At 50.2% G+C, this 23069-nt stretch overlaps 1 protein-coding gene across 7 annotated transcripts in view; it reads right to left on the bottom strand.

The window, feature by feature from the left end:
- The window catches only part of MACROH2A1 (macroH2A.1 histone), a 62381-nt gene extending 48600 nt beyond the window's left edge, over window positions 1–13781 (bottom strand). For 5 of the 7 annotated variants that reach the window (XM_069483652.1, XM_069483651.1, XM_069483648.1 and 2 more), the window contains exons 1-2: window positions 12991–13166; window positions 4675–4879 (exon numbers count right to left, since the gene is read on the bottom strand). In XM_069483652.1, coding sequence (XP_069339753.1) covers window positions 4675–4846 — 172 coding nt within the window. In that variant the 5' untranslated portion in view covers window positions 4847–4879; window positions 12991–13166. Of the gene's footprint in view, window positions 1–4674; window positions 4880–12561; window positions 12580–12990; window positions 13167–13682 lie in introns of those variants that run through there. The other 2 variants (XM_069483646.1, XM_069483647.1) reach the window with 2 other exon arrangements.
- Window positions 13782–23069: the final 9288 nt, after the last annotated feature.

Raw genomic sequence — 23069 nt, forward strand, 5'->3', positions numbered from 1 at the left:
AAGTCCTGCAGTAAAAAAAACTGACTAACTCGGTGGTTCCCAAACTAAAACCAATGCCTTTACTGATGAACTAATTAAAGCTATTCACATACTCATCTCAAAAGAGGGGATTTGAATCTAATCACCCCCCGATTTCAGCCACAGAACCCTGTGTTTTGGTAGAAAACCACTTAAACATCACTAAACACCTAGGTTCTGCTGAATAGTTTGAGCAATGCTTACCCAGAGCACCGTGGCTCCATAATGTAAAGCCATCAAATCACTGGTATGTTTGCTCTTTGCTCCTCCACACACTTCCCATGTACCCTGCTCTGTGGGCATCAGGTACTTCTAACTTACTCCTCAGTTCTGCCCTGTCCCTTCCTGCTCTGTGGGCTTGTGCAACTCCAACATCAATGGAGATGCCAGTGGGCAAAAGCCATGTCACATGTTCTGCGTGTCACAGTTCCTACACCCAGCACTGTCAACATTCTGCTCATCTCAGGGAAGAGGCTCCACAGCAGATTTCCAAACTGAATTAAAGTCAAAAGGTACCACAGTACTTGGCAGGGGGCGGGGGAGATGATGGCTGGGAAGAGGCTGCTCCTGCCTGCCTCAATTTCCCCCAAGATAACACTTATTTTTTTATCTGCCATTCATTATTTACTATGAATGCCAGCTAAATGCTTTAGATGCATGATCAATCCTTATAGTAACTCCAAGGTGAGACTACTATAACCCCCTAAGCTAGAAGGTCAAGGGCCAGGAGAACAGAGTAGGGCCCAGACAATCCGGGGCACTGCACAGACAAGCAGACAGGACCACATTCCTTGGGAAGAGCTCTGGGAAGAGTCAGCAGGGTTCCAGAGCTTGATACACAGAGATTTGGGCAAAGAATTATCTGGTCACCAGAAACAAGCTTGTTCCAGAGGTTGCCTTTTCCTTTTAAGTTCAGCAAATGATTGGGCTCTGCACCCAAGAAGAAAAACGGAGGCCAGCTTCAAGTTTCAGAGCAAGACACAGGGCTCTTCCCCACACGCCTCCAGGCTTGAGCAGACCCTAAGGAGCGCTTGTGCGTTCCCCAACCCTGAGAACGTGCTCTTCACGGGACGCGGGGTAATGGGGCTCTGATGGCCGTGGCCCACAGGGCTGCTGCTGGTGTACAGGCCCTAGGGCTGGTCTGGCCTCAGCTCTGACCTGACACAGGCCCAGGGCTTGGCACACTCAGCTCCTGGCTAACCTGGAAAATTCTTCACAGTTTCCACAAATGTGTCAGGAGCTCAGGATGCAAGGGAAGGGGCCTTTGACACCAGACAGAAGAATCTGGCAACAGGGCATCTTGAGGTGTTGGGGTGATGCAGGCTCTAGGAGGAGGGTCAAGCGGCCACTTGAAACAAGCCAGAGGGCACAGGCCTGAAGCCGCCGAGACATTCTGCAGATGCCTGGGAGGCCCAACGGCGCTGGACCAGCTGAAAGGGAACCAGGCATGAGTGGCAGCAGCCCCCACCAAAGTCCCTACGGGAAATGGCAACCCTCAGTCCCCTCCGCAGCCAAAACGGGATTACTGGGGACGTCCCTCCTCTCTGCACTTCACCCCTAATGTTAACAGTTAACATTTGACTTACACGTGCGAGCCTGGAACAAGCACTTCACACGCGTGCTCTCACTTCAGCCTCGTAATAACCCTGTGAGACAGTCACTGTGACCCTCAGTTTACAGGTGATAAAACCGCAGCACGGACACGTGAATGACCTGCCTGCGGCCACAAGTGAGAAATGGCAGCTCGGCACCAAGGCTTACCCGCCAGCTCTAGAACATGGTGGACCCCACGTAGTCCCCAGGGCTGGTCACCAAGGAGATGCCAGCTCCCTGCGTCAGAAGCACCTGCTCCTAGGTGGGCCCCACAGCTCAGCAGTCCTCTTAGCAACCCCTGAGCACCCAGACCCCTCCCAGTGCTCCCCTGGGGTCTGAGCAGGAGGCCCGGCCTGGCTGCTTCTAATGGGCCCCCACGGGGCGCTCCTGAGACCGGCCAGCGTGGGTGGGCAACGCTGCTCCGAGGGTGGGACAGGGAGGTGTTCTCACCGGCTGTGGCCCCAGAGTCCACCTCCTCTCCCATCAGGAAACAGGACACAGGTGACCACAGCAGTGACTGGCACAGCACTAACCACTCAGGACATTCTCCTGGGTCCCTCAGGCCAGGCTCCACGTTGGGGACAGGCATGGTTGTGCCCATGACTCAGTGCTGCAGGCCAGCAGAGGAAATGGATCAGACTCAGCTAACTATAGCCCTGCTGGGAAGACCTTACAAAACTCAAAAACATGTATCGTTCTTGAGTACACAAGAGCCGATGTAGCTGACGCCAGAGTGGGGATTCGCTCTCAGCTTCTTTCCCAGCAACAGCAACAGGCTGCCCTGACCAGCCCCACCCCCTTGTGATCATGACAGCCGGGGACAGGGATGACAGATGTGGGCACAACTGAGTCAAGGCCCCCAGCCCCATGAGAATGGACCTCTGACCTTGACCCCATGAGCACTGGGCTCAGATTCAGAGCCAGCCAGGCACAGACGAGGGACACGGACAGATCTTGCGTGTGGCACAGGCAGTAGCTGCCCGAGACACAGTGGAGCAACGGCATTCGCCCCTCACACCTGCCCACAAAGGAGGAAGCCAGATGGAAGCATGAAACCGATGCTGCACTTTATCTGATGACGCTGTCTGTGAACACCCCAGCACGCGCCGTCATGGCGTTCGGGAGCCAGGGAGCATGGGCTGGCCGGGTTTGCACAGCACAGCAGCTTTGCCATTACTCGAGCATTTCCCCGTTGGCTCTCACAGCAGCCTGTAGTTGGTGGGGTAGGAACAGTTGTCTCCATGTGAGTTGTAAGGAAATTGGGGCCCAGAGAAGTTAAGTGACTCACTCTAGGTCACACAGCATGCAACTGTGAGGCAAAAACAAGAATGTCCTCTGCTTCCTATCTAGCGACTTCTCCCCTGGTCTCCCTGGCTGATTGCCAATGCTATACATAGCTTTCCTGGGCGTGTCACCTTAATTCTGGGCCTGTTTTCTCATCTATTGATACACAGTGAGAAGACTTCTGCTCAGCTCACACTACCAGGCATGCCACCTATACAAGTCTCTGCCAAGCAGAAAGTCAAAAGTCCCAAAATATGTGCAAACATCTCATAAATCTAGCACAATTACTTTTCACGCCTAAATGCTTTCAGTAAAACACAAAAGCTTTCCCTCCCTGATGAACATGTTCGCTATGGCGGAACTCTTGGCCTTGCCTAATTGAGAGGCCTGGGAGAGCAGGAAGAGACCCAGCCCTTCAGCTGCGTGGCTGCATCACGCTGGCAGAGGCACCTGCCTTGCGCATCTCCCCTTCCGGCAGTAGGGGAGGTGGCTGCCAGAATCAGGGTACTCCCTCCTGATGCCCACAGACCCACCTGATCACGTCTCAGCAGCAGGTGGTAAAAGCACTGCAGCTCCCAGGACAGCAGGATGTGACCCCTCAGGTTCTGTGCAACCCCAGACAAGTCCTTGATTGCTGTGAGGCCTGGGTTTCTCATCACTAAAAATGGGGGTCACACCCATCCCTGCCCAGCTGGCTGCTCACGATTGCTGTGGAGCCACAGATAAGATTCTGTCTGTGGAAAGAACCAAGGACCCCTTCGAGGGATAGCAGATTCCAAGACTGGGGCAAGGAAAGTCCAGGGTGAGGCTGGAACATCTGACTGTGTTAGAAAGCAAAGGAATGTACAGAAATTGAGGGGGACATGGCAAAAGGACCAGCTTAAAGGTCAAATTTGAGATAATCTGGATATTAAAATTACTGATGTGAAGAGAGGTATAGCTCACTAAATTAACAAAAATCCATGAGCCAACATTGATAGTACAAAAATAAAAAGGAGGAAGGCTCTCCCCTGCAGAGGAATGCAACTGAGAAACACAGAGATGAAGGAAATGGAAAACCCATTTTACAACCACCACAGTAGCAACAGATTCAGTTAAAACCGTCAAGGGCTGCTGAAGCCACTGGGTGACAGACTGTGACACGGGATGTGCAGATTCCAGCAAATGCCACCATAACTGAATGAGCAAAGGGCACATCACCAGGGACGGGGCAAACTCACAGCACACGCAGCGTTCCTGATGCGATTCTCCTGACAACATGTGTCACCTGCATCTGATCCCAAATCCAGCCAGAATGAAGGACATTCTGCAAAACTGGCCTGAACTCTTCAAAAATGTCAGTGTCATGAAAAATGTTTTTAAAAAGCTAGAGAATTGTCAAGATCAAATAAGACTCATAAAACCTGGCCATCAAATACAATGTGTGATCCTGAAATCATGGACCCTGGATTGGGAAAGAAAACCAGACAAAATTAGAATGGGCATTATAGGAACAATTGAGGAAATTTCAAAATGGACTGTATTAATATTTGACACCCCGAAACAAACACAGAAACACCCACATGTATGTGCATGCATGCACACACACAGCAGGGTGAGGGCAAGAAAGCAAATGGGGCAAACCAGTGAATCTGGGTGAAAATGTTCGCTGCACTGTTCTTGCAACTTTTATGTAGGTTTTAAATGTTTCAAAATTAAAGAAACAAAAACGGTCCTTGAAAAGCTATCAGAACTGCTGCATCTGAGCCAGTGGCGTCTGGGTTAACTTGGCACACTCACCTGTCAGGTATTCCAGGACCGCAGCCATGTACACGGGGGCCCCCACTCCAATCCTGTACTTGGGGTGGCCTTTCTTGATGTACCGCAGCATCCGCCCCACAGGGAAGATGACTCCTGCCTTGGCAGAGCGGGAGGTCTTGGTGGACTTCTTCTTCCCACCGCGGCTCGACATGGCGGTGGTCCTGGAGGCGGATCAGTAAGCACACTGCGAAGGCAAGAGGAACGCCAGTCAGGATCCCTTTCCAGGGGCACTCTGGTCCCCTCGAAGGCACAGGTCCTGCCAGCTTTCCATGGCTGCCACGATGCCCAAGACAAAACCAGGACTCTTAGCCTGCCACGCAATGCCCTAGAAATCTAGGCTTGGCACACCTGTCCAGCTTCGCCTTGGGCCACTCGTGGTCTAAACTTGGACACAGGAAGCCCCATGAGGTTCTCCCCAAATGCCCTTCAACTTCTTTTCTCCCTGCCTTTGCAGTGGCTGTTCCCTTTTGCCAGGGCCCCCTTTATCCCTCACGCTTGCCTTCTGCCCACCCTTCTGAGTGCTGGGATCTGCTGCTCCCTCCGCTGGGCTGCAAGCACTGCACCCCCAGCAACGAATGAACGCAGGTGCCCATCTCTCCCAGCAGGCTGTGGGCAGCGGGAGGGCGCCCCTGACTGTCTTCCCAGCATAGCGCCACTCAGCAAGGTCTCGAATGTTTACAGAAAGCATTCCGTTCATTCATGTATTCACATCGGGAACTATGCCAGGTAGACGTGGACAATAAATCATTTAAATGATAATCGTGATGAGCACTTCAAAGGGCCAGGGCAGGGTGCTGGGAGAGGGGATGTGAGGGGCCCCAGCATGTTCTGGAGCATCCTAGAAATCTTCCTATGGAACATGGAAGAATAGGTAGATCTCCCATTTACTGATAAACTGAGGTCAGGCTCCATGGTGTGGCCCCTCCAGCTCCAGCAGTCCATGCCTTTGTGACTGGTGGAGACCACAGGGCTGGGAGTTGTTCTGATGCTTAACTCTATACTGGGGACATTTGGGGGACATGCCATGGTCCACACCTAACATCTCCATAACCCCAAGAGCATTTCAAGTCATCTGCCTGACAGAGATAGCTGAGAGGGCAGCAGACAGCAGAATTCAGCACCCCGAGCTGCTGTGCCGCCATGCCCAGTGGAGTGACGGTGGCTGAAGTCCCGCTCCGGAGAGATGCTGGAGGCAGGTAAAAGCCTCTGTGACTAGAACCCGGCACCGCACCCTGCCAAGTCCTAACTGCTCATTGAGCGACAGAGAGACCCAGAATGCCGGTGTATACATGGCTGCTGAGCTGTGGAACTCTGCTCTGACCCTACAGCAAGGGCTCACTTGTAAGTCCCCCGGGCACCCTGCACTCCTCTGGGGCTCGCAGCCCCATCAGCGGCAACATCATGCACCAGCTACCCACGCAGGAGTCGGCCTGGCCCCCACTTTCCTGCTTACCCCACGGCACCCAAGCATCAGCCACGCTCTGCTGAACCCGCCTGCAGAACCTCCCCAACCTCTTTGCTTCTCCTCACCACCCCCTGCCTTGGTTCTCACCTGTTCTCCCAGCACCAGTCTTTCTCCGCAGACACCAGAGGCCCCTCTGCCTACCCTGACGGTTCCCCATCCGCCTGAGCTCCCGCGCCAGCCACAAACATTGTCCTTCGACTTCTGCAGCACTGCCTCCTGCCACCCCGCCCGGGCTTAGATGCCTCAGGCCAGCCCGACCTCCTGAGCCTGCCATGCTGTGTCAAGGACGTCTTTGGACATGCTGTGTCTCCTGCCTGGAATGCCCTTTGTCCCCTCGTCGACCCGCTGAACTGACACTCACATGCCCCCTCTGTCATGGAGGCTTCTTGAACCTGACTACAGCCTGGAAATGTTCGCTGCTCTGTTCCCAGAGCGTGTATCCCAGCACGCGTCTGCGTGCCTGTCTCTCCAACTCAGCCGAACCGCACGCTACTCAGTGCCAGGCACTGCAGCGAACTCGTCCCCGGTCCCCGTGTCCCCGTAAAGGTCTAAAACATCACGGGTCCTCCACCACCACCTGCTGGCGGAACGTCTTCTCCTCTCGGTGAGCCAGGCTCCCCTCCAACACAGCGGTCTCAGGTCTGTGTGCCCACCGAGGGGGCATTCTTGCCGAGACTGTGTTCTTTAGCCCTCCCCGGGTTCTATCTGCACTCCTAACTACAGTTCCCCAGTGGCAGCCGCAGCTATGAACGAATTCTGACTAAGCCACGCGGCCTCATGACATCCAACGATGTGTGCTGGTTTCTGAAACATCCTTTGGAAAATCACCTCATAGCGCGAAATCTCCAGACAAGCCCGTGAGTGGGCCAGGCCCAGCCTGCTCTTCAGAAGTCCATGGAGGTGAGCAGGCAGCTCTGGCCAAGCACCAGTCGGGAGAGCGGCTGAGAGGCAAGTGGCAACTGGGCATCACGATTAGTGACTAGAAGGCCAAAGTCAGACTCACCTGATCCTAGTCACGGCTCTGCCACTTTCTGGCTGTGTGTCCTTGGGCAAGTGATTTAACCCCTCTGAACCTATTTTCTCATCTGTCACACGGAGATGACACAAAGGACCTCAAAGGATTGGTAGCAGAATTGGATCAAAGATGTGTGCAAGGGGCCTGATACTCACTCACTGAGCGAGTGCTCAGTAGTTCACAAAAAAGACGTATGTGTAAGGTGAGAAAAGGTCACCTTCTCACAGAACAGATCTGGGACATTTGCAGTGAGAAGGTGCTGCTAGCTGCTGTAACAGATAAGTCCCTACGACTTGTTTCTCACTCATGAAAATTCCAAAATGGGTTTCCATGACGGTCTGGTGCTTCTCATCCATGCAGTGATTCATGGATCCAGGCTCCCCCCATCCTGTGACTCTGACATCTTCCATGGCTGACTCCCAGGGTTGCCATGGAAGGGAAAGACCACGGAGAACACACAAAGCTTTCAAGGGGCCAGGCCTGAGAGTGGAGCACAGCACTTCTGACGATGAGCCATCAGCTAGAACTTGCTCACAAGGCCACATCTAATCGCAAGAGAGGCTGGGAAATGTACTCCAGCTATTTGCTCACAAGAAAAGAGGAAACAGTCAGTCTCTGCCACATGACAAACCAATTTGAAAGCTGACTCTGAAGCCAGTGTCTGAGTGACCAGCCAAAGCCTGCTGGGCCCCGTTTGACCCATGTCCTGCATTCGCCTGACCTGAGGGACAGACAGTCCTGTGTCACAGGCAAAGCAGCTTCTTAAGTGCCCAGCTTCTATGCAGGGCACTGAAGTTGGTCACAGGAGAATAGCTATCAGTCTGGTAAAACTGACAAAGATGTGTCCTTCCTTCCATAAACCAGGAAGCCTCACCCATCCTGATGGCCCCATATGCTCTGGGGACAGTGACAGGTCTTCAGGCAACCCCACATCCATTCCTCACTGCACGTTAGCTTGGCCGCCCTCTGGGCTGTTATCAGCCTAGAAAATGAAGATTCTGTGGCTGATCCTGAAGGGATGTCTGTGGTCTTTATCTTCGCAACTCCTTTGACTGAGTCATTCACGATAAACATTCACCTTGTTTGCAGAACCTCAAAGCTTACCCAAAGACAAACTGTTGAAGAGGAGCTGTTGGAAAGATGAGCCAGGCTTGGGTGAGAGGCAAAGTCTCTGTCCACAGGCCCCTCAACAATCAAGACGTGACTGGGACGGTGCAATCTGTTCTCATAGCACAGGACCCAACAGAAGGCTGCCTGTGAAGTGCCCGTGAATACGGTGGATGCAAGAACAGCACGCTGTCTGCTGCTAGGAGAAATGAGAGTGCCATGGAGGCCCCCCACGCCCAGCAGGCACCCTAACAGGCTGCTCGCTGCCCTGCAAACCACCTTCATTCCCACCTGCACCCTTTAGCACCTGCCGCTTGCTCAGTCTGGAACAGCTCTCCAGCCCTGTCTGGAGTGATCCTACCCAGTGGTCCCAACGCCTTCTCTGGCAGTGCAGATCCATCAAGGAGCTCCCACCTCTGCACTCTTGCTGCAGCTGTGCCTTCTGTCCCCCAGTCACAGTCTAGTTTGGGGCAGCCCCGTGCCCAGACTCTGGCCCTCTGCACGAGGCCCAGCTGACTTCCAACCCCTCTCTCCCCACTTCCAGCAACCAGAGCCCCACCAGGCTGAGTCCCCCCCAGTTCCTTCAGTGGACCTGTCTGCTGTGGTCCCCGGGGCCCAGGAGAAGGAGCCTTGTGATCTCCCTCAGTCAGCCCCTATTCTCTAATATATTCAATTACTTTCCTCAATCTTATGTGAAGTATTCTGCAAATGCAATTTCCAGCCCTTTCTCCCAACTTGTGGAGCCACCTTGGGAATCCCCAGGAAGTGAACACTCCAACTGTCCTGATTGTTGAGCATGGGTCACACAGAGGCCTTATAACTCTGTGACAATTCTACGGCTACAACATCTCTCCTCTGGCCTCTGGCTCAGTAATGTAGGCCAGAGGAAAATACTTACCTTCTGCACACCTGTAAGAGACCGACCCCTGTTCAACCTATGGCAGAGGAAAACTTCGAACCATCAGGGTACTCATGAAACCACTGGGACGGTCAGTCATGAAGTCTTTTATTATCTAAGCAATGAATACGTGCATATTGATCCCGAATGAAGTGTCGATTAGAACTGCTGGGGAGCTGCTAGACAGCCCTATCTCCAGCCCCTGAGGACCAGGGAATCTGAGCTACCAGTGCTCAAAATACCGTTGATGAGGGAGGACTGCCCCATCCGCTCCCTGCCGCTGGATACATGCCCACATAGCCACATGCATTTGTCACCTTCCCATCAACTCCAGTCATGAAGGCAAACCTGAGACATTTAAGTCTGAAGGGCAGAACACTAATCCTGTTTACGGCATTCTCTTCCATTTGCTCCTACCATACCAAATGATTAACGGTGTCACGTCCCCAGAGGCATGCGGATATACTGTACAGCCACTGCTTACAGAGCTGGGGTTCACAAGCTGTGCTCTGATTGGCTTAGAACAGAGACATGTTCTTGTACTCTAGCCAATCAGAAAAACATTTCTCTCCATTCATAAAACACTACACCATAAAGTGAGCCAGACGATTGAAGAATCTATGGTCCGCCCTCAGTGAACCAGAGGATTGCAAACAGAAGAGACAAACTGAGATAGCAGTAAGTCCTAAACCATGCATTTTGTTTCAGCAGATATATCTCACTCATGTGTTAGGTTTTTAATGGCAGGGGTTGTAGGGGAGCAAAACCCAAACACAAGTGTCATTAACCATAAGCAGGGAACAGTTTTCGAGAAGCCAGTCTGGGATTGAAATTTCTTCCCTGCAGACTCACTCCGTGGTGTGCTTCCTGAGCAGCACTGAAGGAACCATCACTGCACTGTAACAGCAAGTCACTGTGTCTGCCCGCTTCACAAGGAAACTTTCCTACATACTTCCTCTCTTTTAAACGTGCCAAATTCTAAGATAACCACTGCAGTGGAAAGCCATCAGAGAAAAGTTAAAAGGTGACCTTCAGTGGACAGGCTTAGCATCTAGAAGCCACTCATCATCTGTTGAGTAGATGTAGCCTTTCCGATAGGAATAAAAGAACATCTGATCGTGTTGTCTCTCCTGCTCAGAACCTTTCAGTGGCTCTCACCACTCTTAGGATAAGGTGTGGTTCTGATCAGGGTCCTCTGTGATTTGTCCCTTTGTCATGCAGCCTCACCTGACTCCCCACAGGACCTGGCCATCTGAGCCTCTGGCAATACCCCACAGGACTGCGGTTCTTTTCCTCTGAGATCTGCACATGCAGTTCCCCAGGCTTCAAACACTTGTCCCCATCTGCCCCTGTGCCTGGCCAACTACTGTTTAACTTTTCCATGCCAGTAAGGTTCTGCTCTTGGCCAGGTCACTATCTCTGCTGGGGGTTACTGTGGACTCCCCTGCACTGACCTTATAATTGCCACTTGCCTCTGCTGTCCTCCTAATGTCAGCATCCCTAGGGCAGGGACTGGGCATTTCTTAATCATGGCCGTGTCCCCAGTGCCTGAACCAGAGCTGACTGTCAGGAAGTATCTATGGCAAGACTATAAGACACGGACCTGGCAGGGCTGATCCAAGCAAACAAGCTACACAACTCTTCGGAATGCAGAGCTGAACCACGCAGGCTCGCTCGGAAGAGTTGAGGCAAGGCCCAGTGGACCCCTAAACCTACAGAATGTGGGAAGGCCTCACTCACTCATGTCCCTTCCCAGCCCATGTTCCAGGAATGGGGCTCTGAAAATCCTGTCACAAATCCTTGGGGACACTAAAATAAGAACCAGAGGCTGCTGAAAGTCTGATGAACACCGCACAAAGACTTTTGTTGGGTTTTTTAGCTTGAGGTTTTCAGTCTATGCTTTTTTTTTTTTTTTTTTTTTTTAAATAAATCTCCTTTCGGTGACTTGGGGCAGTATTAGCTCTGCAGGTATTAGAGGCAGGTCCCAGAATAATGTACTCTGAGCCTCTCAATGGGGAAGGAATGAGGGGCTCACCCCAAGTTCTATTCTCTCTGGGACCAGAAGCAACAGCAGACTGAGATATACCACTCCCTAGCTCTGGCCCATTTGGTAAAAACCAAGCCAGTGACATGGTATGCCACATGTGAAGTTCCAGACAATTCTCAAAGTTTGATAAAGTGTGAGCTATTCTTACCTGAATTTCCACAATTTTTACTCACATGTCCCCCCATGCCTTACCTAGGAATCAGCATTTACAATGGTAACAGATAAAAACAAAAGAACAGACTAAAGAGATTTCCCTCTCTCCTTGTAAAACTAAAGTGGGGAAGAATTTGAAGTCTTAAGAGTTTTGCCGCTGTCGTGTTTAAGAAAAAAATAAGTTTAAAAACATATTCGTCCTCATCAGAGTCTCTTGTGCAAGCTTGAGATGCTGCTGCCCAACTTTGGTTGATTGTGTACAGTGGGCATTGATTCCAGTTGCAGGCATGAGGTGTCCATTTTGGGGTTAAGAACATCTCTGAGAACAGGCTAGTACACTAAAGGTGGCCTGCAGTAGGTGGATTCCACCTAATTTACAACTGGAGTCTCCCAACCAGTTCTAAGGCTGTTCAAAAATTTCCAACTCCCTGGAGCAGGGAGCCTTGGAACAAAGCACCTCCCCCCCCCCCACATTTAAAAGTAAAACCTCAAACCACAAAAGTGGAAAAAAAAAAAGAAGGAAGCTAGCAAGAATGGCCGTCCAATTGTCTATTCTTATGTGGTGTTTATTGGATCATTAAAATCTTACAAGGAGTTTATGGTAATTGTAATTGTTGAATTCAAGGTTTGTTTCGGCTTTATGTACAGAAGTCTCTCACTTTCAAACTCAGAAACATTTTTCCTAACATCTTGTCTAAAAGAATCTTTCAAGCAATCTACTGACCAGTTCCTTGAATGCTCTGTGGTCCCTGCAGGAGTGGGGGTAGGGAGCACCATCTCGCACACCTGTTGTCAGGTGACACAGCCAGCAGCATCCTGTGCACTCACCTCCCCACTCCACCCCAACCCCAGCGAGTCTCTTCCCTGCTGGCCTTTTCCACCCAGGGAGCCTAGAGCCTTCCAGAGTTACCTTAAAAAAACAAAAAACAAAAACCCTTCCAACCACAAAGCAAACAAAAGGCCAACACCGAGACAATCAGGAGCAGCGGGGGTTCCGCGGCCCCTCTCTAGCCCATCCCAGGACACCCCCACCCCCCCAGCCTGGCTTCAGTCCCGCGAGTGGCCCCCAGCCCCCGCCCTGCCCTCCCAGCAGGTACCGAGCCAGACGCCTAAACCTCGGCTCCCTGGGGCCCGACTTATTGTGCCCGGGCCGGCAACTCGCGGGCCGGCGGGCGCCTCACCAAGTGCAACTCCGCACACAACAGCTCCCGGGCGCCCAGGCCCAGGCCGGCCAGCCGGCGCCGCGGGGCCTCCTCGTCCTCGGCCCGGCCCGCGCGCCAGCCCGGGGAAGGGTCGCCGGGGGAGGGGCCCGCGCTGTCTCCTTCCCACAAAAGCGCCAGGCGCGGGCAAAGGATGCGTTTCCAAGAGAAGTTGGTTTCCGGGTTTGCTTTTTGAACAAAACCAAAGGGAACCCCGCGCGGCCGGGCAGGGCCCGGAGGGCGCCGTGCGCGCGCAAGGCCCCGGCGTGGCCGCGCGGAGCCCAGCGGCTCGAGCCCGGCCGAGAGAGCCGCCCGGTGCGCGCCAGGCCCGGCCGCTCCCGGGCAGGCGCCGCGGCGGGACCCGAGCGGCGGGGACCGGGCGCGCGGCGAGGGGGCCCGCGAGGCACTTACGGAGCGGCTCGGCGGCGGCGGCGGCGGCGGCAGCAGCAAGGTGTCTCGGCCGGAGCCCTCTCGGCCGCTCGCGCCTTTTCTCTCCGCGCTCCTCGCTGGCCCGCCCGCCTCCTCGCTTCCCGCCCGCGCGCCCCGCGCTCGCCCCCTCCGCCGGGCTCCGCGGCCGAGTGAACTGGAACCAGTCGCCGCGGCCCGGGATTCCCACAATGCACCGCGCGCGCTCGTCACATCCCATCCCGGCCCCGCGCGTCCGGCCGCCCCTCCCCGCGCCGCCGGCGCCCCGGCCTTGACCCCGGCCCCGCGCTCCGCCCGACGCCGGCCGCTCGGTCCCCGCGGCAGCCCGGCACCGGCGGCTCGCCGGACGCAGGGTCCGACCGCGATCCCGGGGAGCGCCCGTAGCCGCGTCTTTGACAGGGATCAGGTCCCCTGAGAGGCGCCTCTCCAGGGCGCGCTCCAGCCCGGCGTCTCGAGGGAGCGCCTACCGTGTGCCTGGCCGCGAGCACTACGCCACCTCATGCCGAGTAGCTTGCCATTAACCCGGTGAGGGAGGCACAGTTGCTGTTACTAGCCACCACTTTCTCTCCCCAGTCGATGCAAAGCCCCGCGCCTGGAGCCCCGCTGCTTGTCTGCCCCGAGACCAACCGCCGCACCCCGGCTCCCCGGCTTCTTCCCAGTCAGACCCGAGTCCTCGCCCCCGAGTCCGCACCTGCTCTGCGCACGGGAGCGGTCAGCTGCTTCCGTTCAGCAAACGTCCGCTTGTGGACCCTAGTTGGGATTCACTAATAAACAGTGATTCTTTATCATCACACACATTGTTTTAAAAAACTTCAGACAAGCAGTAAGAAGAGGGGTCGCCTCAAAGGCCATCCTTACAGTCCTAAATTGGTTTGTCGCCTGAGGGCATTAGTGCCCTACCCCGGGTGCTTAAGTAGGGGCCTTCCCTCTGCTCCCCTCCTTCCAAAGTGTGGAGCGGGAGGCCACCTCTCCACCCAGCTGTGCACTAAATTTGAATAATAATAGACATCCCTCAGGGTTAAAGTGAAGTTTACCCTGCCGCCGCTGCTGGGGATCAGGGACGTGATTAAAGACTCGCCCCAGCCCTGAGGCTGCGCTGGATAGAAGCGGACCAGACGCTGCCGCCTCACCTTGGTGCTTTACACTTTACTTCCAAAGTTTGCAGAGCAGTGTGCACATACATGCCATCCATGCATTCGTTAATTCAACTAAGTGCTGGGGACATACTTTGTGCCATGCGCCAATTTGGGTGCCGGATGTGAAGCAGTGGACATGACAGGCAAAATCTGGCCCTCCTGGAGTTTGCAGTTTACTGGGCAAAGAACGATGTTATGTCAGATGGTCTAAATGCTGTGGAGGGAAATAAGGCCAGGAAGGGCAATAGGAGTGAGGTTTCAAATTTTAGAGAAGGCCACCTGGAGAAGGTAACATTTAAGCAAAGACCTGAAGAAATTCATGGAGCAAGCCACGTGAATATGTGGGGAAGGAGTGTTCCAAGAATGAGGAACAGCAAGTGCAAAGGCCCTGAAGCAAAAGCATGTCCCAAATAGTCAAGACATAGTAAGTGTGAGGTTGGAGCGGAGGGGTGAAGGGGAAAGTAGCAGGAGGTGAAGCTGAAGACATGATGGGTCCCCAAAACAAAGCATTAAGGATGTGCGAGGATTCCTCAGGGCATGGGTGTCCGGGAAAGTGCAGACACACACACACACACACACACACACACACCCCTTTATTGGTCTGTCCTGCCCTGGGTCCCTGGGCAAGCACTCTCAGTTCTGCAGAGAGCACCAGGTGAGGTTAGAGCCTACATTCCTCCAAGAGCTGATCTTGGTGCCACCCCCCCCTGCACTTCCCTCCAAAGTGTGCTATTCTCCCAGAACACACTAGGAATATTGTCCCCTGGAGTTGTTCAGTGCAGCAGTCCTGTCTGTCCCCACCTCCCTCCAGAAGTCTCCACCTTCTCTCTTTCCTCTCTCTCTCCTACACTCTGTGTGCCCTGTTCCTCCACTCCAGTGACTTGCCTCCTCCCCCAGCCAGGCTCAGGGAGGTACACCAGCTCCTCCTCCTCCTCCTTCTTTTTAAAATTTTTTATTTTTTCCAATTGCAAAATAAAGGCATTCTCACCGTGGAAAATTGGAAAATGAAAAGCCTAAAAACATAAAGATTACTCTAAGCACATTGCTAGGAGAGAGCGACTGCTCCTCTTCCAGCCTTGGCATCTATATCTACTTAATGTTAAGCACACAGAGTTCCTGCTCCATGTAGTGCCTGCCCCATCCTTTTTAAACTTAGTCATCCTTTATGAGCATTTCACCAGACAGTTATTCAACAGTGACAGTTCTCAAACTATTTATATTTGGATTTAACCCCTTGGCCCTCTTAAAAATTATTGAGGACTCTGAAGACCTTTTGTGGGTTATATATGTCAATATTTGTTTTACTGGAAATGAAAACTGAGAAAAAAGTAAATATAATTTATTTAAAAATGTTAACATGTAAACAAGTTATATGTTAACATAAAAATGTATTTTATGAATAATATTTTTATAATTATATGATATATGAAATATAATATCACAATTAGTTATATTATTAAAATATATTTTAATAAAATATAATAAAATGTTAAAATACTAATAACTAAACAAAACAATTAGTGGAAGAGTGGCATTGTTTTACGATTTTGCACACCTCTTTAATGTCTGGTATAACAGAAAATAGCTAGAGCCTCATGTCTCCTATATTCAGTTGCTATATGTTGTTTTGTTTGAAATATATGAAGAAAATACAGTCTTATGTAGATATGTATTTGGGAAAGAACAGAGGATTTGATAGGCTTTTTAGATAATTACAGATGTTCCTCTTTGATACTGTACCAAAACTCAAGAAGCAGTTAAATGTTAATTGCAATATAGAATGTGAATTCAATAAACTTTTAACTCAGTGTCATTCAAATCCATTGGTCTATCTTACATCTTGAATGGGTCCCTTAGCCATGCATGATTTAATAAAATCATACATTGGCCATTTGGAAAATATTGGTTCCCTGAGTTATACAGATCTTCCGAATGCAAACACATTTCATTGTACAACATCAGAAAATCACATCTATTAATATCACCACTTATCTTATCTGAAGGTTTTCAAGTATTGGGAAGTTGTCAAGCTCATGGTGACAGATACAAGTTTCCCAAAATTGTGATTTCTGCTTGAAAGCTCAAATTTATCCTTGACAACATAAAGTCAGAGTGATTTTCCTTGAAGTGACAGGTTCGTTTCATTCACTTTCAAGCAAACATCTACCACATCCATAGGACCTCATATGACTTCCGTGAGCCTTGGGTACTTTTGTCTCCAGGGCCCCTTCCTCCATGAAAAAAAAAAAACCCAAACCCTGCATTGATATAAAGACAAATATTTTACCAGGTATTAAAACTGTGCCTCATGGTGAATTCAGCCCTGCACACACCCAATTTGTCAGTCAGGCCCAAATTCTCCATTAGAGACAGTACCAGAGCCCACAGGACTGTATGTATAGACTTACATTTAAGTCCATAATCCATCTGAGTTAATTTTTGTATAAGATGTGAGGCTTAGATCAATATTTTTTCTTCCTTTTCTTTTCTTCCCTGGCCCCCACAAATATCCATTTTCGTGAGTACCATTTGCTGAGAAGGCTATCCTTCCTCCATTGCATTGGTTTTACACCTTTGTCAAAAAAAAAAAAAAAAACCAAAAACCAAAAAACAAAAAACAGCAGCAACAAAAACAACAAAAATCCAGGTGTATTGGTGCAGGTCTATTTCTGAGTTCTCTCTTCTAGTCAATGGATCCGTGTGTCTATTCTGCCAACATCAGCCGATGTCTTGACTACCAGAGCTATGTATTAAACCTTAATATCAGGAGAGCGGTTCCCCTGCTTTGTTCTTTTTTGTCAAGATGGTTTTAGCTATTTTAGAACCTATGCCTTTCCATATAAATTTTAGAATAAGCTTGCCTATAGCTGCAAAAACCCGTCTGGGATTTTGATAGGCATTGCATTAAACTTATAGATCAATTTTGGGGAAATGGACATCTTTATTATGTGGAGTCTTTCAATCCCTGAATGCAGTATGTCTCCTCATTTATTTAGGTATTCTTTGATTTCTTTTACCGGTTAATAATGTCTTTTGATAAATAGGAATTCGTAAATTTAGTGTAGTCCAATTTATTAGTTTTTTTTCCATTATGAGTAACACATTCTGTGTGCTGCTTAAGAAGTCGTTGCCTGTCCTCTAATCAGTCAGCAACCTTTGGGTAGGATAAGTAGGTCCTGGCAACCCAACACTCTTAGTGTGACAACTAGAAAAAGCTGTGTGCTTTAAAAAAGACATCAAAGGCTCTGGAAGCAGCAAGTACTCATGAATTTAAAGTGCAGAGAGGGTGAACTGACGGTCTGACCACCACTGGTAGTTTTCTTCCCTGGGGGCGTTTGCTAATTGTGGGCTCAGATGAAGTTCAGACCTAACTCATGTGGAGACTCTGCTGGGCAATAAGAACCAGCAAAGCTTGTGGTGGCTGCACAGGGTTCATAGGACCAATGAGAGACCTAGAGAGCCCCAAACATGTCTGGATTTTCCACGAGACACTTGCTAAGTTCTCAGGCTGTGCGTGGGAGGCTGAGGAGTCAGACAGAGTGTTTCTAAAAGGCAAAGTAAAGTTTTCTGTAATTTGGTGCTCAGGAGACAAAATCCTAGAGGAAGAGATCATGTCTCAAAAACCCATCGAGTCTCAAAAGGCTTTGAGACATTAGTCAGACTTTGCAGCGCATGAGGATACAGAACTCAGCTCGACACCTGAAAGAGCTGATGTGAATTTCCTACAGTCTTGCTGGGATAAGAAGACACAGACCCTCTATATATCAATTTTAAAAACAGGCAAACTTACCTAAATTTGACAGAGTCAGAATAATGACTTTTGGGTAACTGGAAGGGATCAGGAAGGATCCTGCTGAGTGTATGTAAAATGTCATCAATCTTTAAGACTTGTCTACTTTACTGTGTGTAAATTACACAATAAAAAAGGAAAAATAATTTTTAAAAAATAAAAATAATTGATCTTTCACATTTAAATTTGCAGTTCATCTGGGATACAAAAATACAATACAACATAGGGTCAAGACATGTTTTTTTCTAATTGCTCCAACACCAATTAATGAAAATTTATTTTTTTCTCCACCATATTGTAGTGTCACCTTTGCCACCAATCAAGTGACTGCTTGTTTGTGGATGTGTTTCCAGGCTCTCTGCTTGTCTCAGTTTTCTTGGGCTGCCATAAGAAAATATCACAGCCTGGGTGGCTTAAACAACAGAAATTTATTTCTCGCACTTCTGGAGGCTGGGAAATTCAAGACCCTTCCATGGCTCTCCTCCATGTGATGTCACAGGGATCCAGGCTCCTTCCATCTCATGGCTCCACCCTCCTCCAGGTCCTCAGAGAACTTTCCATTTATGCAGCAGATTGGAAAAGATAATCAAGGGTTATACATCGGGTGTTTTGGGGCAAGACTTGGAATAATCATCCATCACTTCTGCCCACTTTGGCCATTCTGTTACCCAGAATTCAGTCATATGGCTGCACCTACCTGCAAGGGAGGTGACGGAATGTAGTCTAGCTGGATACCTAGGGGGACTAAAGAGGTAAATAGTTTGTAGAGAGCTATTAAGTCTCTGCCACAGGTATCATTTGCGTGTGTGCATGTGTGTGTGTGTGTGTGCGCGCGTGTGTTTCTGCTTCTGAAGGGAAAGTAAAAGGAATGTCTCAGCTTCTACCAAAGAGCCCCTCACCTTTCTTGGCCCTTTCATCTCCTAAGTCTACTTAAACCCCAATCCAGCAGCACTGGATAAAGTTTTTTCAGGCTCTTAAAACTATAGGAATATACTTTTCAGTTAAAACATAGAGTATTGTTCTGGTCCTAGGAGAGTTCTAAATAGCCAATATTATTTCTAGTAAGCTTTTTATTAAAGCATGACATAATACAGAAAAATGCAAGAAAAGTAAGTGTCCAGTTCACTGACTCCAAGCCAAGTCACTGTGGCCAGGTAACCATCACCCAGCTCAAGAACTAGACCATTACCACTGTCTCAGAGGCTGCCAGCAAGTAAGGGCGGGTGGAGCAGCTCTTGGGGATGAGGAGGATCCAAGGAACACTAAGTTGCTGGCACATGATTTGGGCTATAATGCCTCCTCTTTTATAATAAATGCTAGTACCTAAGCAGAAGAGAAGATGAAGAGGTCTGGGTCCTGCCACCCCCTCATTGCAGCCAGTGGAATTGCCTTTGGCAGGTTACTTTCTCTTTTAGAAACTCTGCTCCTCCATTTGTGCAACGAGAGGGTTGGGTTAACAGGCTGTTAAGTTTTCGCAAGCTGGAGCACCATGGTTTTAGGGCTTCCCCCAGGTCTCATGGGCTGGGGTGCAATGGTGGGCTGCATGCTGGACCCCAAAGGGATCACCGATGTCAAGAGATGGCCTTGCCCCGTGTGGGTCCCAGGTCTGCGGGAGCCATCGCCACTGAGTTCCTCAGCCTGGGGGCGGGGGAGTCAGCCACCACTGCTGTGCCACAAGCAGTTTCCACCCCGCTGGTGGTCAGTCTTTTGGGGTTAATCCAGCTCTTTGTGTGCTGTGGGAGGCTGCCAGAACTTGTAAGGTCAGGGAGGTATCAACGTGGCCAGGGGCTAAGAATTTCAGAATATGGACTGAGACAGATTTTGGTGCCAACTCTGGCTTTACCACCGATGGGCTGTATGACATTGAGCAAGTCATTGAACCTCCGAGACTCAATCTCCTTATCTGTGAAATTTGAAGGCGACAATTGCCTACTTCATAAGCCATGTGGATGAGATGCACTAAACCAAGTGATATGCCCAGCACATGCCTGGCACCTGCGTGCCTGTAGGAGTTAGTCGTGAACACTGTTCTCCCTTGCAAACCCTCAGCAATGGCACTGAGCTCTCCAGGCTGCCTGCAGACAGGCATCAGGAACTTGGAGCCTGGAATGTGGGTTGGAGGGAAACAGGTTTGTGCTGTAGCTAAATCCAGACTAATTATTAATACACTTATTTTCTCTCATCACTCCCCCATCCACCCCCCTCCCCTAATACTGGAACAATTCATTTCTCACCATTGCCAGAGTTGTCACTATCTCTGTAAAATTCTGAATAATCTCCTGGCAATTTAATCTGAGATCAAGTAATAACCACCCACTGTAATTATAAGAAATGCTTAGACTATGTAGAGTTCTTTTAACCTTAAATTCCCTAGAAAGCAGTGGGGAAGACCAGGCTCCAGAGTCCTGCAAACTTGGGCTTACGTAATGGCTCTGCTGCTGACTAAATGACCTTGAGCAGGTGATTTAACCTCTCTGGACTCCACTGAAACATAAAGATTTGAGGCTCTCTTATTCTCAATTCCACCCTACTTCCTGGGAAGCTTGGAAAGCTTCCCAGACTCCCTTGCAGCTAGGGTTCTGGCTGGAAGTAAATGCCACTGGCTGATGGTTCCCGTGAGAAGTCTGGAAGGCAGAGCTGAGGGCGGTCTTCTTCCTCGCTCTGAGTTGCTGGTCAGGGTGGCTCTGGTGAGTTGAGAGGCAGCCAGGGAAGATGGTCACCAGCTGCAAAGATGGGAGAAGTAGTTGTGACGGTAGCTCTGGTGGCAGCTGTAGCAGCTCCCTGATGTCTCAGCTCTGTGATGTGTCCTCACATTTAACAGCTCATTGTCACCCCCTTGCATGGGCTCCTCCAGCCTTCCCACAATCTTTTAAGCCTTTGATTCCATATATGAAAATCCCCTTTTGCTGAAAATGTCTAAAATGACTTCTCGTTTCTTGCACTGGACCTGACTGACACAGGGTGATAATACTGCTAATTTTTTTAGGATCATGAGGATTAGGAAAGCTATTAAATGTAAAATACCTGTTGCAGAAGAAGTGCTCAGTCAAAGGTAGCCGCTAATAATTACAATGAGACTAACTGTTTAGCTGTTAAAACTGGGGGGAACCCGTCCTGTAAATTGCATCTTGTTGCCCACCAGTGTTAGCAGGACTTTTTCCCACTTTGGTTTTTCCAAGCAGTCAGCAGGCACCTCTAACAAGAAGAAAATGATCCTTGGCTAACGTTGCTTTCCCCTTATGTTCTTGCCAACAATTCATGTTGCCTTAAGAGATTAGGCCTTTTTATGGCTCGCCTCATTGCCCTGCTGTCTGCACCGACGTTACTTCTCGGCTGGCGGGGCGTGTCCTCCTGATGGAGTCCAGGCCTACTGCACAGAGAGCACGGGGGCTATTTGATCTCTTGGCTGTGGCCCTCACGAGTCCCAGTGAGAATGTTCGTACCCACAGAGCTCTGCTGTGCTAATTGTCCCAGTGCAGCCGCATACGCACAATTACAGCAAAGGCAACGAGTGTTTCTTTTGCTGGAATTTGGCATGTGGGAGAGGGCAGCCTCTAAGGGGGATCAAGGGTCAGCTCTGGGTACCCCCAGCCCTTCCCAGACTCCCAGAACACCCACGGCTAATGGGAAGCAGCTTCTCGGTCGGGCCCTCAGGGGCACCCCCCGCCCCCCACCCCAGCTCCTAGAAAGATTTTTACTCAGCCTGCTCTAGAGTCCTGGAATACAGGAAAAGCCCTCTGATTTGATGTCTGTCTGGATGGACCCAGAGCCTGGTCTTGCCCTCTGAGTCCTGTTGCACAGACACTGTTGGTGGGAAGGCAGAGAAGTTCTTCTCTCCCTCCCGACTCACAGGACTTTTCATTAAAAAGCTGGCTGGCTCTTTTCCTACTGTGCATTCTCATTATAGCGCTTCCAAAACAGCAAAGTTATCCCACAAAGCCGACTCATAAAATCATTAGACCCTGGAGAAATGCTGGGACTCAATCCCTTCCACCCGCAAAAGCTTAATGAGAGCGGAGCCCGGACTGTCGGCCTCTGCAGCCCCGCATCACCCGCGCCGGCCCCGCCCGCGGGCTCCAGCCCATCTGTGTCTCGCAGACGCGCACCCCGTCTTTGCAGCCCCCAAACGCTCCAGTTCGCTCAGCACTGTGAAGTGCCCTTGACGGGCCACTGAACTCAGCATTAGCAACCAGTGTTTGCTTAAAAAAAGAAAAGAAAAGAAAAGAAAATGTACTCTTTGAAAAGTAGCAAAAATCCCCTTCCCTTTACCCTGAGTCGTGCTGTCTTGCTCGATTGAATGTTCTGCGTCCTTTGTAAACGGCAGAGTTCTACAACTTCAACGTGCGTGAGAATCGCCTGAACAAAACCATGGTGAGATGTCACTTCACACCTACTGAGATGGCTACACAGCAGGTCCTCAAATAATGTCATTTCATTCAATGTCATTTCTTTACATTGTTAATGAGAAAAAAAGTTGATTCCCGCCGGCTGGGCCACTGTCTGCGTGGAGTTTGCATGTTCTCCCCATGTCTGCGTGGGTGTTCTCTCACACCCCGGAGATGTGCGTGTCTACGCGGCCCCGGTCTGCATGAGTGTGGGTGTGTGTGGGTCCGCCCTGCAATGGGACGGCTCCCACCCAGGGCCGGTGCTGCCCTGAGCCCCAAGCTGCCGGGACGGGCTCTGGCCACCAGTGACCCTGAACTGGAATAATTGGGTAAATAATTACCTTACTTGTTTTTATAAAATCTTTCTTAAATGTGTATATAACTCACATTTACTTCAGTGTTTAATATTAGAAGTGTTTTGGATCTTTATTTGGAAGTTCAGTGATGTTTTGTGACAAGAAATACACCGTGGGAACTTACCTCTCGTTTGTATCCACTACCCTGTGGGAAAATGGGTTCTGTTACATGTTGCTTCATTTAAAGTCACAGTTGCCAAAAACTTACCAATGACGTTAAGTGAGGACTTACTATAAGAAAAGAAAAGAACAAGTATTGGTGAGGATGTGAGAAATTGGAACCCTCAGGCCTTGTGGGTAGGACTGTAAAGGTGCAGCCGCTGCGGAGAACAGCCTGGCAGTGCCTCAAAAGTGAAACACAGAGTTAGCATTTCCTCTAGAAATTTCACTTGTAGGT

This window comes from Eulemur rufifrons, chromosome 10, assembly GCF_041146395.1.
Source record: "Eulemur rufifrons isolate Redbay chromosome 10, OSU_ERuf_1, whole genome shotgun sequence".
In the NCBI taxonomy this organism is placed as follows: Eukaryota; Metazoa; Chordata; class Mammalia; order Primates; family Lemuridae; genus Eulemur; species Eulemur rufifrons.